We start from the raw sequence: 17,470 nt of genomic DNA on the forward strand, positions 1-17,470 counted from the left end.
AACATCCTAATGTTATCATCTGCAAACAATATAACAATTTAATCTTTTTTTTTTAATTAATACTTTTATTCATCAAGGACATATTAAATTGAATAAAAGTGACTGCATGTTGTTACAAAAGATTTCTATTTCACATAAATGCAGTTATTTTGCACTCTATTCATGAAAGAATCCTGAAACAAATCAGTTTCCACAAAAATATTTTCAGTGTTACTTTAAAACTCTTACCCACCCCACATTTTTGAACAGTTTTGTGTGTGAATATAATATTAAGTTATTAATTTTGTTTAAACTAATTAAGTATTGCCATTTTTCAATTTGTAGAGGAACAGTCAAAGCAGATTCAAAATCGCCTGCCCCTTATGATCGGATCAGTAATGGGCGGAGCAGCATTTCTATTGGTTGTGATAGCGATCATCATTGTGTTTGTGTTTCGAAGGTATGTAAATCAAAACCCTTAACCACAGCTATTGTGTAATATAATATATAACCAAAAAAAGGACTGTTTATTGCATATAAAATTACAAAAGAACATAACAGTTATTGTGTCTTAGTTATTCCATCTTTTTCCACTAGTAAAAGGAGAGAGAGCCCTTATAGTGACAGACTTCAGAGATACATGAGCAACAGAGGTGAGAGCTTAATGTCTTTGTGTGAACTACATTTGTGTTTTCTGTTCTTCAACAGTCACTACATATGAAGAGAAAAAACACTTCATGGGCTGTATTCAGATTACTTTGTAATTATTGCTATTATGTAATAACTGTGTTTCAGTAAAGTCTACACCACAATTAGGAGGGGTTTAGGAGAATTTCTGTATTTTGACAACGGATGATAAATGTGTCAGTAGTTTTATGTTTGTAGTGCTGACTGTGGTGGACATATCTGTGGTATTTCTTTACTCAGTCTGAAATCTTGAGCGCACACTGGCAGCATGTTTGTGACAGAACCAGTCATTAGAACATCTCTGTGGGTGAAACCTGAAACTTAAAGTGGATGTTATTTCATTCAGGTGGGGTGAAATATTATGTGGATCCCTCTACTTACGAAGACCCCAGTGAGGCAGTCAAAGAATTTGCACGAGAAATCGACCCTGCTCACCTTAAGATTGAAGAGGTCATTGGTGCTGGTTAGTACATGTGTGAATGTTACATTTCCAGAGTCATGTTAACATTAAAGGATTAATAATAATAATATGTTTTATTTATTTAGCGCCTTTCAGGAACCCAAGGACGCTTTACACTAAGTTGCTATATACATATAAGTATACAGTCAGTATACAACATGGAATCAACCAGATGGAACAGACAAAGAAAGTTAATCTACATTAAACTTACAAAAACAAGCATAGAGCTGGAAAATTGAGCCAGACAATCAATTAACAAAACATAAAGTGAGTTTTGAGAGCAGTTTTAAAGGTCTGAAGAGAAGAGACATCATGAAGGTCTTGTGGTCGTGAGTTCCAGAACTTAGAAGCTGATATGCTGAAAGCCCTACCACCCACACAAGATAGACGGAAGTTGGGTACTGCAAGCAAGTTTTCAGAGCTCGATCTCAGAGTATGGGCAGGGACATAGGGGATAATCAATTCGGAGAGATAGGAAGGTGCTAAACCATGACGAGCCTTAAAAACTAGAGTAAGAATCTGGATGCGGTAACTAACAGGGAGCCAATGTAGTTGCTGTAAGACAGGGGTGCTGTGAGCTGATTTTTTGGTAAAAGTGAGGGCCTGAGCAGCTGAATTCTGAATAAACTGCAAGCGATTTATGACTTTTTTGGGTAGACCATAAAGTAAGGAGTTACAATAATCAAGACGTGAAGTTATAAAACAACAGTTTCTGCATCTTTGAGATTTAGTGAGGGTCTTAAAGGGATAGTTCACCCAAAAATGAAAATTTGATGTTTATCTGCTTACCCCCAGCGCATCCAAGATGTAGGTGACTTTGTTTCTTCAGTAGAACACAAATGATGATTTTTAACTCCAACCGTTGCCGTCTGTCAGTCAAATAATGCGAGTGAATGGTCACACAATCTGTAAGAGTCAATAAACACGCACAGACAAATCCAAATTAAACCCTGCGGCTCGTGACGACACATTGATGTCCTAAGACACGAAACGATCGGTTTGTGCGAGAAACCGAACAGTATTTATATAATTTTTTACCTCTAAAACACCACTATGTCCAACTGCGTTCAGCAATCGCTTGGTGATGTCTGATCGCGCTCTGATAGCAGCAGTGATGTCTAGCTCTCATTGAAGTATATGCGTGATAAATACTGTTAGATAAATACTGTTCGGTTTCCCGCACAAACCGATCTTTTCGTGTCTTAGGACATCAATGTGTCGTCACGAGCCGCAGGGTTTAATTTGGATTTGTCTGTGCATGTTTATTGACTCTTACAGATTGTGTGACCATTGACCAGAGGTGTAAAAAGTACTCAAAAATGTTACTCAAGTGAAAGTACAAGTACTGAGTGAAAATTTTACTCAATTAAACGTAAAAGTATCTGGCCAGAATCATACTTGAGTAAAAGTAAAAAAGTACTACATTAGAATTGTACTTGAGTATTAAAAAAGTAAAAGTAACAGCAAGAACGAAAACTAGAGATTCTTGTTTAAGCTTTTAATCTCTAAAAACATGAAGTGAATGAACCACATACAAAGTTTTATCCTCCTTTAGAACTGTTTATGTTTAATTGTATTTAATTATCAAACTAGAGAACTAACTAAAGACTAAAGACTACTACCTAATGCCAATATGCAACATGCTACTCAAAGTTGCAAAACCTCGGATTTAACTTGAGCAGAAGCTGATTTTCAAAATTGTGAGTGTCAAGCCTAGCTCTTTTGGGGCTAAAAATCAATCCTGCAGTGCCTGAAACACTGGTGTCTGAAACACAGGCCAGATATCCATCCAACTCTTTGCTGGCTTCATGTGCTGTCTGTTTCAAAGAAGTGAAAAAATCTTCATCATCAGATGAACTGTTGGCCACGGGTGCTCTTGATTCTGTGGCTGATTTTTGACTTCCTCCATTTTCTTCCACTGACTGTTATACAGTGGGTACGGAAAGTACTCAGACCCCCTTAAATTTTTCACTCTTTGTTATATTGCAGCCATTTGCTAAAATCATTTAAGTTCATTTTTTTCCTCATTAATGTACACACAGCACCCCATATTGACAGAAAAACATAGAATTGTTGACATTTTTGCAGATTTATTAAAAAAGAAAAACTGAAATATCACATGGTCCTAAGTATTCAGACCCTTTGCTCAGTATTTAGTAGAAGCACCCTTTTGATCTAATACAGCCATGAGTCTTTTTGGGAAAGATGCAACAAGTTTTTCACACCTGGATTTGGGGATCCTCTGCCATTCCTGCTTGCAGATCCTCTCCAGTTCTGTCAGGTTGGATGGTAAACGTTGGTGGACAGCCATTTTTAGGTCTCTCCAGAGATGCTCAATTGGGTTTAAGTCAGGGCTCTGGCTGGGCCATTCAAGAACAGTCACGGAGTTGTTGTGAAGCCACTCCTTCGTTATTTTAGCTGTGTGCTTAGGGTCATTGTCTTGTTGGAAGGTAAACCTTCGGCCCAGTCTGAGGTCCTGAGCACTCTGGAGAAGGTTTTGGTCCAGGATATCCCTGTACTTGGCCGCATTCATCTTTCCCTCGATTGCAACCAGTCGTCCTGTCCCTGCAGCTGAAAAACACCCCCACAGCATGATGCTGCCACCACCATGCTTCACTGTTGGGACTGTATTGGAGAGGTGATGAGCAGTGCCTGGTTTTCTCCACACATACCGCTTAGAATTACGGCCAAAAAGTTCTATCTTGGTCTCATCAGACCAGAGAATCTTATTTCTCACCATCTTGGAGTTCTTCAGGTGTTTTTTAGCAAACTCCATGCAGGCTTTCATGTGTCTTGCACTGAGGAGAGGCTTCCGTAGGGCCACTCTGCCATAAAGCCCCGACTGGTGGAGGGCTGCAGTGATGGTTGACTTTCTACAACTCCCATCTCCTTCGACTGCATCTCTGGAGCTCAGCAACAGTGATCTTTGGGTTCTTCTTTACATCTCTCACCAAGGCCCGATAGCTCAGTTTGGCCGGACAGCCAGCTCTAGGAAGGGTTCTGGTCATCCCAAACGTCTTCCATTTAAGGATTATGGAGGCCACTGTGCTCTTAGCAACCTTAAGTGCAGCAGACATTTTTTTGTAACCTTGGCCAGATCTGTGCCTTGCCACAATTCTGTCTCTGAGCTCTTCAGGCAGTTCCTTTGACCTCATGATTCTCATTTGCTCTGACATGCACTGTGAGCTGTAAGGTCTTACATAGACAGGTGTGTGGCTTTCCTAATCAAGTCCAATCAGTATAATCAAACACAGCTGGACTCAAATGAAGGTGTAGAACCATCTCAAGGATGATCAGAAGAAATGGACTGCACCTGAGTTAAATATATGAGTGTCACAGCAAAGGGTCTGAATACTTAGGACCATGTGATATTTCAGTTTTTCTTTTTTAATAAATCTGCAAAAATGTCAACAATTCTGTGTTTTTCTGTCAATATGGGGTGCTGTGTGTACATTAATGAGGAAAAAAATTAACTTAAATGATTTTAGCAAATGGCTGCAATATAACAAAGAGTGAAAAATTTAAGGGGGTCTGAATACTTTCCGTACCCACTGTAATTTCCAGATCAACAAAGAGTATAGAACCCAAGAGGCGACACTCTGATACTTTTTAGGCAACAGTCACTAGATGGCGCTCTGGTAGCGCGGCCGCCATTATGGGGTGAAAATATTAACTGGACCATTGAATCCTTCACATCTTACGCACCCAAAATCGGTGAATTTCACTGCCAAATCAGAAGCACAGTAGAACATTTTTTTAAATTAAGTCACCAGTAAATTGTATGATCCTACAGTAAATGTTGTATTGTCTTATATACGTTTTATTTTACCAGTTGTGGAATCCAACCATTCATCCATCTGAGGTAACGTAGTTAGCCTACTTTATTGAGCATTTCCATTTTATGAAACTTTACACATTTATTAATAGTAAATTAATAATTAATTAATTTAAGATCATCATGTTTGCAGTGAACAATATATTTCAGACATAGTGGAGTAATAATAATAATATCTAGATCTGAATTGAAATAAGCTATATTGTATGTTTTAATGGATCACGCTACAAACATAATGATCTTATGATCTGCTGTGTCCATTATCGCATAATTCCCGCTTTTGGACACTTTCAATGGACATTAGACAACACTGCAAAATCAAGCTGTTATATTCATATATTTATTGTCCAACATTCTCAATTTTTCTGATGCATGTCATAATTTAATTTCATATGTCGGTATTAATTCAGTGTTTATAAGTCTAATACTAATACTAGATCTTTTAAAGAGTTTTAACCCAAACTGACTGAGAGTAAAAAGGTTTTGTGAAAAAGTTTTTTTTTTTTTTTTTTTTTTTAACAAAGCAGCTGATATTGCCATAGAAACTAGTGGACTGCCAAGTCGCCTTCACCCCAAAATGGCGGAAATGCAAGGCCGCTGCTGGCGCAGGTGTTGCAATGGAACATTCTGTTGAGTGTCGCTTCTTGTTAGTGTATATTCTTTGAGGTCAAGGTGCTGTGCATTGTGGTAATTGATGTGACATGACGTCACTTCCAAAGGACCAATGAACATGACTGACCAATTTCATGGAATGTGAAAATGAATCTCATTGAATAAATAACCTTTAAATTAAACTGGTCATCAGCACAATTCAATTGGTTTGGTAATAGCAAAAGAAAATTGAATGAAGTGATCTCCAAAAAATAAGTACTTTTTGACTGTAAATAAAATTGTAAGGAGTAAAAAGTACTCTTTTTTCTCAAAAAATGTAATCAAGTAAAAGTAAAAGTATTGACTTTTAAATGTACTCAAGTAAAGTAAAAATACCCAAAAATAATACTTAAGTACAGTAATCAAGTAAAATTACTCAAGTACTTTACACCTCTGCCATTGACTCGCATTATTTGACTGACAGACATCAACGGTTGGAGTTAAAAATCATCATTTGTGTTCTACTGAAGAAACAAAGTCACCTACATCTTGGATGCCCTGGGGGTAAGCAGATAAACATCAAATTTTCGTTTTTGGGTGAACTATCCCTTTAAATGGACAATGTTGCGAAGATGGAAAAAGCAGGACATGACAAGCTTGATTGATATGGGGTTCAAAACATAGTTCTCTTCAGAATTAAAATTTCCTGATAATTTACTCACCCCCATGTCATCCATGATGTTCAAGTCTTTCTTTCTTCAGTCGAACAGAAATTAAGTTTTTTGAGGAAAACAATCCAGGCTTTTTCTCCATATAGTGGACTTCAATGGGAACCAATGGGTTGAAGGTCCAAATTGCTGTTTCAGTGCAGCTTCAAACGGCTCTACACGATCCCGAGGAATAAGGGTCTTATCTCCAGTGTGACTATGTAATGTATGAAGTCGTGGATGCGCACCGCAGAGCTAGTGCAAGATTAGCATTTGTGGTTGAAAAGTATCTACATTTTTATTTTCGACCTTCACCTCGTTGGACCTCGGTGAAATCCACTATATAGAGAAAAATCTTGGAATGTTTTCCTCAAAATCATCTTGGATGACATGGGGGCGAGTAAATTTTAATTCTGGAGCGAACTAATCCTTTAACTAGACATAAAGCGTATGAATCAGATAAAACAGGCATTATGGACTTTTTTAGTTTTTGTGATTTGTTTAAACCTTAGTTTGAAATAGAACAATCTAATGACTCGATTTCTCTTTCTAGCTCAGTTTGGGGAGGTGTCCCGTGGCCGGTACAGGCCACTAGGTCGTAGAGAGGTGTTGGTTGCGGTTAAGACTTTGCGTTGGGGAGTGACAGACCGTGAGAAGAATGTGTTTCTCAGTGAGGCAGGAGTCCTTGGCCAGTTTGACCACCCCAATGTGCTGAAACTAGAAGGTGTGGTCACTCGCTCCCCTCCTGAACGTATTATCACAGAGTTTATGGAGAACGGACCCCTGGATGCCTTTCTCAGGGTAATATATTCAAATCACTTTTTTATTTATATAAATTAAATATATTGTTATATTATATATCATTATATCATCATACTGTATTATTTAAAATATGACAAGATGGAAGAGTTTATGGAGAATGTCCTCTTACATGTCTTTCTAAGAGTAAGAAAAAGTGTCTTTTTTTTTGAGGTTTATGTAATATTAGCAACACATTATTAGCTGTTTGATAACTTAGTCAAGCCTAAAGCTCATCATATCAATTAACGTTATGTGTCTGATGTTGTAGAGAGCGATAGGACTAAATAAAACGCATTACCATTCTTATACGTTGACTTGTAGATGACCCTATATAATGTGCTCTTCCTCTTCCTCATATGGCTGAATTAAACCAATATTTCCACTTAGCAGTTACTACAGTTGAGTGGAGGTGGGCTAATTTGCATATTCATGTTCCACGTATACTAAATGAGACAAGGGTGTAGAGTTACATCAAGCTATTTAAGGCATGAAGAAATTATTTCCACAGAAAAAAAACATTTAAATAAGTCATTTTGATTGTCAAAGATGAGTTTTGTGAGATAAAATTATTGAATGCAGGAGGACTAAATTATTAGAGTTTATGGAGAATGGCCCCCTGGATGCTTTTCTCAGGGTAAGAAAAAAATGACAAGATAAATTAAATTATACTATATAATAATAATATTCATATAAATTATATACCATTATAATATATCATTTAGAAATGACAAGATGTTTTACTCTTCATACAAAATGATGAAACATTAAATTAAAAATGTTATAAATGTGATACACTCAAAAAAATGAATTGTTGGATTTACTTAAATAAGTGTCAAGCGGTTTCACGCAACAATATTGAGTAATTTGTACAAAAAACTATTTAGTTGAATGAACAAAAGAAATTCAAGTAAAGCTGACAAAATTTCTTTAAGTAAATACAAATCATTTGAATGTCGCTGTTACATAATATTTATATGTGCAGTTTACTTAATAATGTTATGTTGATTACGTAAGGTGGACACATTTTTTTTTTTTTTTTTTTGAATAATCATTTAAATAAAAAGGATACAACATATCAGAATGCAGCCCCTCACCCCAAAATGCACTCAAAAAATAACTAATTGAACAAACTCTATTGAATTGAGAGCAGGAATTTCATCCTATAAACATGAGTATATGAGCGCGCACAGCTTAAACACAGGTGACACTTCTGCATGATGGTAACCACAAAATTCAAAAACATTACAGAAACTACTCTAAATGTCCAATGCAGTCCCTTGCAAAGCATGCTGTGAACTACGGATCCACTGCACAGTTAGTTATGTCAACAATAATGTGTGCGCTTCACACAGCAATGTTAAGTTGACTGAACAAACACTTACTAAGTAAAGCTGACAATACTCAATTTTAGTAGAAACAACGCAGTTAAATAACATTCATGTAGTTACATGAGTTTAAGTAATGTGAACAAGGGTGGTTTGAGTGAAACTAACAACAGTGAAAGTTCATTTTTTTTGAGTGTATATATTTGTAATTTTTAAAGGAAAACGAAGATCAGTTCAGCGTGTTGCAGCTCGTTGGCATGGTGAGAGGTGTTGGAGCTGGAATGCGCTATCTTTCGGAGCGGAATTTCGTCCATCGTGACCTTGCTGCGCGGAATGTCCTGGTGAATTCGAACCTGGTTTGTAAGGTGTCTGACTTCGGCCTGTCACGTTTAATGAGGGGTCTGGACCACAACATGCCCACCTACACTGCTTCACTGGTGCGTTATAGGAAGATTCCTGTTAATGTACAATACAAAACACAATTTAAATATTCAAAAGTGTGGATGTGTGGAAATTCCTTTCATTTTCAATTCCTTCCATTCTTGCTGTGGTGTGTCTTTATTTAGGTGTAGACATCTTTGTTAATTTGCGCTGTCATTGCATTTGCTCTAATTATTCTTTCTGTCTTTCAGGGGAGTAAGATCCCTGTGCGGTGGACAGCGCCCGAAGCTTTCCAGCATCGTAAATTCAGTTCAGCGAGTGACGTGTGGAGTTTCGGGATACTCATGTGGGAGGTCATGTCATATGGAGAACGTCCGTACTGGGACATGAGCAACCAAGAGGTGAGCATTATATATTTTACAGTCACACTTGCTGTCACAAAGCAATTATATAAACCAAATGTACACTAGAGGGAGCTGTCGGACTGTTTGATAAGCAGTTGCATAAACAAACCTCAGTACAGTACTGAGTATGTGTGCAGTTCACTGCTTGGGGTTTAGCAGTACTGTGAGAGTGTGACATTAAATGGATTTTAGAGAAGTTTACAGGCAGCTAGAACTTTTTCTCTTTAACTTTTTGATTTTATGCGTGTTCGCCTCAATTAAATACAGCATTGAACGCCTATTTTTTTTTCAGCTATTTTGATTCCAGAGGTATCTTCCCCAGTTTTTTTCTTTATAGGGATTGCAAAGGATTATAAAATAATAAAGAGCTCTAAGACATGAACCAAGGTGACCAGCACCAAGACTTTGATTTGCAGCAAAAAAAAAACAAATATTTGAATGTTTAAAGGTACACTATGTAACTTTTGGCGCTCTAGCAGTTAATAAACAAAACTACATGCATCTTGCAGAAGAACATTGTAGCTGGAGCTAGTTTTCTCTGTTTATCTATATGACATGTCACGCAGGTACTGGGATACTCCGCAGCAGTTGTCGTCCCGACTGGTCTAAAATAATCAGAATATAAACAGTTATTATAGGCGTATCATTGTTATAGGTGATTCAAGATAAAACAAAAACACGGTTTGGAAGATGGATTCATGATGTACTTGCTCATTATATATATTTTGTAAATTTTGAACAAAAAACTGTTACATAGTGTACCTGTGAGGATAGCAAAATAAAGTAAACTAAAATTCTTCTGAAACCAAAAATTCTTCATACAGTGGACTACCAGTAAAATTTCAAAAAATTTGGAACCAAAAATTATTCAGACACTTTGACCTGAATATGTTTTGCTTAAAGGAACACTCCACTTTTTTTTTTAAAATGGGCTAATTTTCCAACTCCCCTAGAGTTAAACAGTTGAGTTTTACCGTTTTTGAATCCATTCAGCCGATCTCCGGGTCTGGCAGTTCCACTTTTAGTATAGCTTAGCATAGTTCATTGAATCTGATTAGACCGTTAGCATCTCGCTCAAAAATGACCAAAGAGTTTTGATATTTTTCCCATTTAAAACTTGACTCTTCTGTAGTTACATTGTGTACTAAGACCGACGGAAAATGAAAAGTTGCGATTTTCTAGGCCGATATGGCTAGGAACTATACTCTCATTCAGGCGTAATATTCAAGGAACTTTGCTGCCGTACCATGGGTGCAGCAGGCGCAATGATATTACGCAGTGCCTGTGACCCCCTGCTTGCACAGGGAGCGTGCCTTGCAACCATGGAGACATTTGTGAGAGACGCTGCATAATATCATTGAGCAAAGTTCCTTGAATATTACGCCTGAATGAGAGTATAGTTCCTAGCCATATCGGCCTAGAAAATCACAACTTTTCATTTTCCGTCGGTCTTAGTACACGATGTAACTACAGAAGAGTCAAGTTTTAAATAGGAAAAATATAAAAACTCTTTGATCATTTTTGAGCGAGATGCTAACGGTCTAATCAGATTCAATGAACTATGCTAAGCTATGCTAAAAGTGGTACCGCCAGACCCGGAGATCGGCTGAATGGATTTGAAAACGGTAAAACTCAACTGTTTAACTCTAGGGGAGTTGGAAAATGAGCCTATTTTCAAAAAAAGTGGAGTGTTCCTTTAAGTGTAATCTGACACAATTAAGATTAATATGAAAAAAATCCCATAAACACACTCCTAAACCTTGTGGAAAGCCTTCCCAGAAGAGTTGAGGCTGTTGTGGCTGCAAAGGGTGGGCCAACTCCATATTAAACCCTACGGATTAAGAATGGGGATGTGATTAAAGTTCATGTGCATGTAAAGGCAGGCATCCCAAAACTTTTGGCAATATAGTGTATATACAATACTGCACAAAAGTCTTAGGCTACCATTAGATGTTGTTTTAGCAATGATATAATGACTATATATAATTATTTCTCAGTCTCTTTATTAGAATATAAACAGAAAATACAGTCAATTTGTATGCAGGATTAAAAAACTGAAGAATACAAATCTGAAAAAACTGCTTTTATAGGCTAAAGTGGCAAGCATTTATTGACCTCCCCTTACACTTGAGCAATAGCAGGAACCATCTCTATTATTGATTGATTGATTGAATACTTTATTGAACAAGAACAATCAACACGAAGTGTTCAAAAGGATAAAAACACAAAAAGCCCATAGGCTTATTTCCATTGTGGATGGAAGATGAGTAACAGTACATGTACTAACAACATTGAGGACAATGAAGAAAGGGAGCATAAAAAATACAAAAAAAATAAACCAAAAACACAAAATAAAAACACAATTCCCAAAAGACAAGCAGACACACAAGTAGTCAATACAATATTCCTACTACTTCAAGAGTTTCTATTTCCTTACTTTTTTCTTTTTTTCTCTTCATAAGTTTAATAACCAATTTTTTATTGAAAATTTAAAATGATAATAGGAAGAGCTCAACAGTTTAAGGTTTAAAGGTAAACCATTCCACAAGACAGCTGCAGAGTATAGGAAAGAGTACTTTCCCACACAGCTCTTAAAGCGGCAGGGCCTGTAATCGGTGGAACTCCCCCTGGTGCAGTAATTGTGCATATCACTAATTTTTGAAAAGTAATCACATAAATACTTGGGTGCCAGATTATTTCTTATCTTATAAACTAAACACAGTTTAAGTTGAGAAACACTCTCCTCCACTCTGAGCCACCCAAGACTTGAGAAATGGTCAGGAAGAAGATGAGTTCTAGGGTGTAATTTAAGAATCACTCTGATTAATTTATTTGGACAGATCTGTAGCTTGTCTTTAAGACCTTTAGTAGTGCCTGTGTACCAAGATGTACAGGCATTGTCAAGATGACATTGAACAAGCGCATCAGCCAGGATTTTTAATGTTTTACCATCTAAGAGGCTGGATATTCTTGCCAGGAACTTAGTCCTTTGGCTTATAAGCTCCCCTGACAGTTTGTTATCTAATATACAGCCCAAGTAAGAAACTGCTTCCTTGGCTGTAATTTCAACAATACCTACGACTACCCTAAAACCCATAGCCTTTTTCAGTTTATCTCTGGACCCAAAAAGAATTGACTCTGTTTTGCCAAGGTGGATAGACAACTTGTTGTCTGTTAGCCAAATACTGAGGTTAAGGAGTTCCGAACTAAGCAGCCTTTCAACCTCTGATTTGTCTTTATGAGAGACTAGAAATTAAACCTAAATGGAATGGAAAAGGACTGGAAGGCCAAGAAAATGTTCAAAATCTGATGAGAAGTTTCTCCGAGTTTCTATTTTGGAAAAATGGAAGAAGTCCAGGAGGTCATAATGAATACTGATTTTTGCTTAAAGAAACAATTTTGTTCAGAATTTTTTTTTACTTTTTTTTTGGACATATTTCCTGTATACTGTTTGTATCGTAATAAAGAGGCTGAAAATAAATATGGATGGTCATTAAAAACAACAAAGCTGGTGACCTAAGACTTTTGCACAGTACTGTATATATGGTAACTCAGTTACCAAATGAATCACTGTTACCAAATATTTCCATAACATCTTACAAAATGTTTTTTTTCTCATCTTATTTCTCTTTTCTTCTTAGTTCTTGCTTTTTCGGTTCCTTTTTCCTCAGAATAATTGTCCATTCCTATTTTTTTTTATTTCTCTGTCTCATACAATGAGTATCGTGTGTCTTCTAATTACCCTCTCTAGGTGATGAAGGCAGTGGTCGATCAGTACCGTTTACCTGCTCCGAACGGCTGTCCTCCGGCTCTTCACTCTCTAATGCTGCAGTGCTGGCAGGCCGACAGGCAGGACCGGCCAGGCTTTGATACTCTCCTGTCGTCCCTTGACCGTCTCATTCGCCACCCTGCCTCCCTAAAGGCCGAACACAGTCGGTGAGATGCTCAAAACTACATTTACCTCTTTTTATTATTAGGCAACATTCTGTTTCATCTTTTACAATATTCTCCTCTTTTTTTAGTCCCAGCCAGCCACTCTTAAGCCCCACTCCTACTGACCTCTCATCAGTGACAACAGTCGGTGATTGGTTAACAGCTCTAAAGATGGACCGGTATAAGGATGCGTTTGAGAGAGCACAGTACCACAGTTTGGAAAGAGTGAGCATGCTCACAATGGAGTAAGTTAAAACACACAATTTTTACACTAGATTGTGAAACTTATAATGTCCAACATATTACATACATTTTCTTCATTTTTTTTTTTTTTTTTTCCTTTCAGAAAGAAATTAAAATTCCCAGGACAGTGTCCTTTCCACCATATCTCTAATTATTTAATGTGTTTAATAGCATTCTGGGATGGACATTTGAAACACTTTTGGAATCAAATAGCCAACTCCTTTTCTTACTAATGCTAATGTTGTCACAGCTAGTATTTTATGCATCTTAAATACACCCAATTAAATCATATTTTCACACTTCTTTCATAATTTGATATATATATAATTGGATATTTTATATATATATATAGTTATGCTCACCAAAGCTGCATTTATCAAAAATTTGATCTTTTGATTAATAAAAACAGTAATAATGTTAATTATTATTACAATTTATATATTTTAAAATGCTATTTATTCCTGTGATGGCAAAGCTGAATTTTCAGCTTCATTAGCCCAGTTTTCAGAAATCATTCTAATATGCTGATTTGGTGTATTTTTTTCTTATTATCAATGTTGAAATAATTTGTTTTGCTTAATATTTTTGTGGAAACCATGATGCAATTTTTTCAGGATTCTTTGATGAATAAAAAGGTCAGAAGAACAGTATTTATTTGAAAATCTTTTGTAGCATTATAAATGTCTTTACTGTCACTTTTGATTAATTTAATGCATCCTTGCTGAATTAATTTCTTTTAAATTTTTTTAATGAAATATTGGTTTATTTTATTTTCATTCTTTGTTCCTAGATTAGGTAATTAGTCATTTTAATAAGAACAATATTATTTTATTCATATTTTAAGATTAAATATCTGGATCTGGTACAAGGGTTAAACAATAAAATCTATACATAAAAAAAAAAAAAAAACGATTTAAAGGGTTAGTTCACCCAAAATGAAATTTCTGTCATTAATTACTCACCCTCATGTTGTTCCACACCCGTAAGACCTTCGTTCATCTTCGGAACACAAAATAAGATATTTTGATGAAATCAGAGAGGTATATGACATTGACAGCAATATAATCAAAACTTTTCAAGGTCAAGACATCATCGACATGACTACAGTGGTTCAACCTTAATGTTATGAAGCGACGAGAATACTTTTCATGTGCAAAAACAAAACAAAAATAATGACTTTATACAACAATCTCTTCTCTTCCCTGTCATTATCCTTATGCAGTTGACACAGTAAGCACAGTGAAGGCTTCCGTGTTTATGTCCGAATGCCGGCTCAGTATTGGCCAAAGTTGCACACGTCAGCAGCACAATGCATAATGAGTCAATAATGCCAAAAATGAGTCGGCGTTCTGACGTAGAACCTGGTAGCGCTGGACGTAAACAACGTATGAGAATGACACAGAAGAGACGATATGGTTGAATAAAGTCATTATTTTTTTGTTTTTGCGCACAAAATATTCTGGTCGCTTCATAAAATTAAGTTTGAACCACGTCGATGATGTCTTTAGTACCTTTCTGGACCTTGAAATTGTTGATTATATTGTTGTCTATGGACAAGTCATATAACTCGGATTTCATCAAAAATATCTTAATTTGTGTTCTGTGCGAGTGCTGTGGATGTAATGTATCCTTTCTCTCTTTTTCGCTCAGGGATGTTCAGGCTCTCGGAGTGAATCTACTCGGTCATCAGCGGAAGATCGTAAATGCAGCTAAGCAGCTCAGGACACACCTCACTCAGGGACATGTGGAGGTCTAACGCGTCCCGCATTGTGTCGACACAGCAGTGCATGCTGGGAAATCTATCCCACAAGAACACTGAAATAGAGACGAGGACGACAAAAAGAGCCTTGAGTGAAAAAGAAGAGTTTTGTTAGGAATTATTCGCCCATCTGTTCCACCCCTTGCTGAACTGTTGTCTTCCACATTCTTCTTTTGCTTACTCCTTCGGTGTTGCACTACCTCTCACTTTCTAACTTTTCAGTTCATTACTCGATGGCATTCAGTATGAACTTGCGCCTTAAGAACACAAAAAGAAAGCTCCTTCACAATCAGTTGCAAGGACAATCAGAGACTTTAAATAGAAAGTAAATGACTGTTATGTCTTGTGGTTGAGGGCACTAAAAGTTTTTTTAACTATACAACCTAACAACAGTTGGTTGATAAACTGAAAACCCCATAATAACCACCACAAGGCCCTCAGTACTCTGCTTAAAGTCATGTTTCTAATCAGTATTTTGCCTTGTTTTCCAGTAAAAATATCTAAAACATTAGGTTGAGAGCTTGTTAATTATTTTTCCCCCTTTTTTTTAAGAATGCGTAAATATTCTTTTCAGAAAATACACAGATCTTTTAATGTTTTTGAAACATTATGCTCACAAGGACTGCATTTATCAATTGTAATATTGTGAAATATTACTCAAATGTAAAATAACTATTTTCTATATTTAAATATAATTTATTTATAATAATAAAATAATATCAGAAATCATTCTGATGCTGATTTGCGAGAAACATTTCCTATTATCGATGTTGAAAACTGTTGTGATGATTCATATTTTTGTGGAATCCGTGACTCATTTTTTTTCAGGATTCTTTAATGAATCAAAAGTTCAGCATTTATTTAAAATAGAAATCTTTTGAAACATTATAAATGTCTTTACGGTCACTGGTTTGATCAATTAAATGTGTCTGCTCAACAAGTATTCATTTCTTTAACTATTAATAATACTATATAAACTGAAAAAAAATTCAGTTTTGCTTTGTTTTATGGATTTTATTTTTACTGGAAAACAAAACAAAAATAAGTTTGCACTGTATTCTAAATGTACAGCTGTATAATATCATACAATACTTACAGCAGGTTATTCAGAGACACAAACGGTAAAGTTTTTGCGAGTATCAATCGTAAGGCCACAGTAGTTCACTGCTTACCTAAGACCTGTGATGTTCCATCATCTCACCTGTGACCATCATTTCACATACAAAGGCACATCTGTGCTACTGTGAGCCCATTTCCCTTCACCGGTCCTAGTCCAGTCCACTAGCAGGCGTGTTCTCAACACCCCGCAAATGATGTAGCATTAACACACACTGTAATATATGGGCATTGTGAAGTAAGTGTTGCAGTAAATGTGATCACAATTGCTGGCTGAAGTGAAAGAGAGAGATGTGCTCCTTGTGTATATTCTGTGTGCGTGTGTGTGTGCCAGATTTACAGTATGGATGAAACTATTTAGTGCTGCTGGAATAAATAAAAATGTGTGTTTGAGTGTGTGAATGGATTCCTTTGTAAAGAAATGTGTAAAAAGGGAGTGTATGATCAAGTGGATGTATATTTGAATCTGTTTGATTGTACAGTCGTTCACCACCGTTCCACTACTGTCCAAATTTGTAAAATATACGATTTTGTTTAAAGATGACTACTGAATTTGTTTATGTTATCAAGTTCAAAAAAGCCTGTACTCATTACGTTGCTAAAATGTCCTTGTTTCCCATAAACAGCACAGAGTCAGCAAAATGACACTTATCACACCGATCAGTGCGTCAGCTTTACCTGGAGGTGGATGAGATTCTCAGAATGAGATCTGAGTATGATCTGATAGGGGTAATGGACACAAAATCCACACATACACAAGTTTACTGCTTTAAATGAAAGTAAATAAATATATTTTCTCATTTAGGAAGGATGCATCATACTATGGAAGCTCTTTTCTTTTTATCTCACAATTCTGACTCTTTTCCCCTCAGATATAAAGTCACAATTGCAAGTTATAAAGTCAAAATTGCGAGATATAAACTCTCAATTCAGAGAAATAGTCACAATTGCGAGGACAAAAAAAAGTCCCAATTACCTTTTGCATTTTTTATTCCATGGTGGAAACAAGCTTCCGTATTAAACTGATCAAAAGTGACGGTAAAGAATTTTGTTGTTTTGAAAAAATTACTATTTCAAATAAATAATGCCCTTTGAAATGTTATATTCATCAAAGAATCCTGCAAAAAAAGCAAAATATTAAGCAGCACAACTGAAAACATCCTTATGCGTAAACAATATGTTGCAAAAAAAACAAACATGCACACCCACTTGTTTTTGACGCTAAACAAGTAAATTGTTGCTGATTATT

At 36.2% G+C, this 17,470-nt stretch overlaps 1 protein-coding gene across 3 annotated transcripts in view; it reads left to right on the plus strand.

The window, feature by feature from the left end:
* Positions 1 to 15,997, plus strand: part of ephb6 (eph receptor B6) — a 68,630-nt gene extending 52,633 nt beyond the window's left edge. For all 3 annotated transcript variants that reach the window (XM_048153122.1, XM_048153123.1, XM_048153124.1), the window contains exons 11-19: positions 325 to 439; positions 577 to 632; positions 1,013 to 1,129; positions 6,813 to 7,060; positions 8,604 to 8,822; positions 9,018 to 9,167; positions 12,922 to 13,106; positions 13,193 to 13,348; positions 14,997 to 15,997. In XM_048153122.1, the coding sequence (XP_048009079.1) occupies positions 325 to 439; positions 577 to 632; positions 1,013 to 1,129; positions 6,813 to 7,060; positions 8,604 to 8,822; positions 9,018 to 9,167; positions 12,922 to 13,106; positions 13,193 to 13,348; positions 14,997 to 15,102 (1,352 nt within the window). In that variant the 3' untranslated portion in view covers positions 15,103 to 15,997. The remainder of the gene's footprint in view (positions 1 to 324; positions 440 to 576; positions 633 to 1,012; positions 1,130 to 6,812; positions 7,061 to 8,603; positions 8,823 to 9,017; positions 9,168 to 12,921; positions 13,107 to 13,192; positions 13,349 to 14,996) is intronic.
* The last annotated feature ends 1,473 nt before the right edge of the window (positions 15,998 to 17,470 follow it).

The sequence above is a fragment of the Megalobrama amblycephala genome, linkage group LG13 (assembly GCF_018812025.1).
Source record: "Megalobrama amblycephala isolate DHTTF-2021 linkage group LG13, ASM1881202v1, whole genome shotgun sequence".
NCBI lineage: Eukaryota > Metazoa > Chordata > Actinopteri > Cypriniformes > Xenocyprididae > Megalobrama > Megalobrama amblycephala.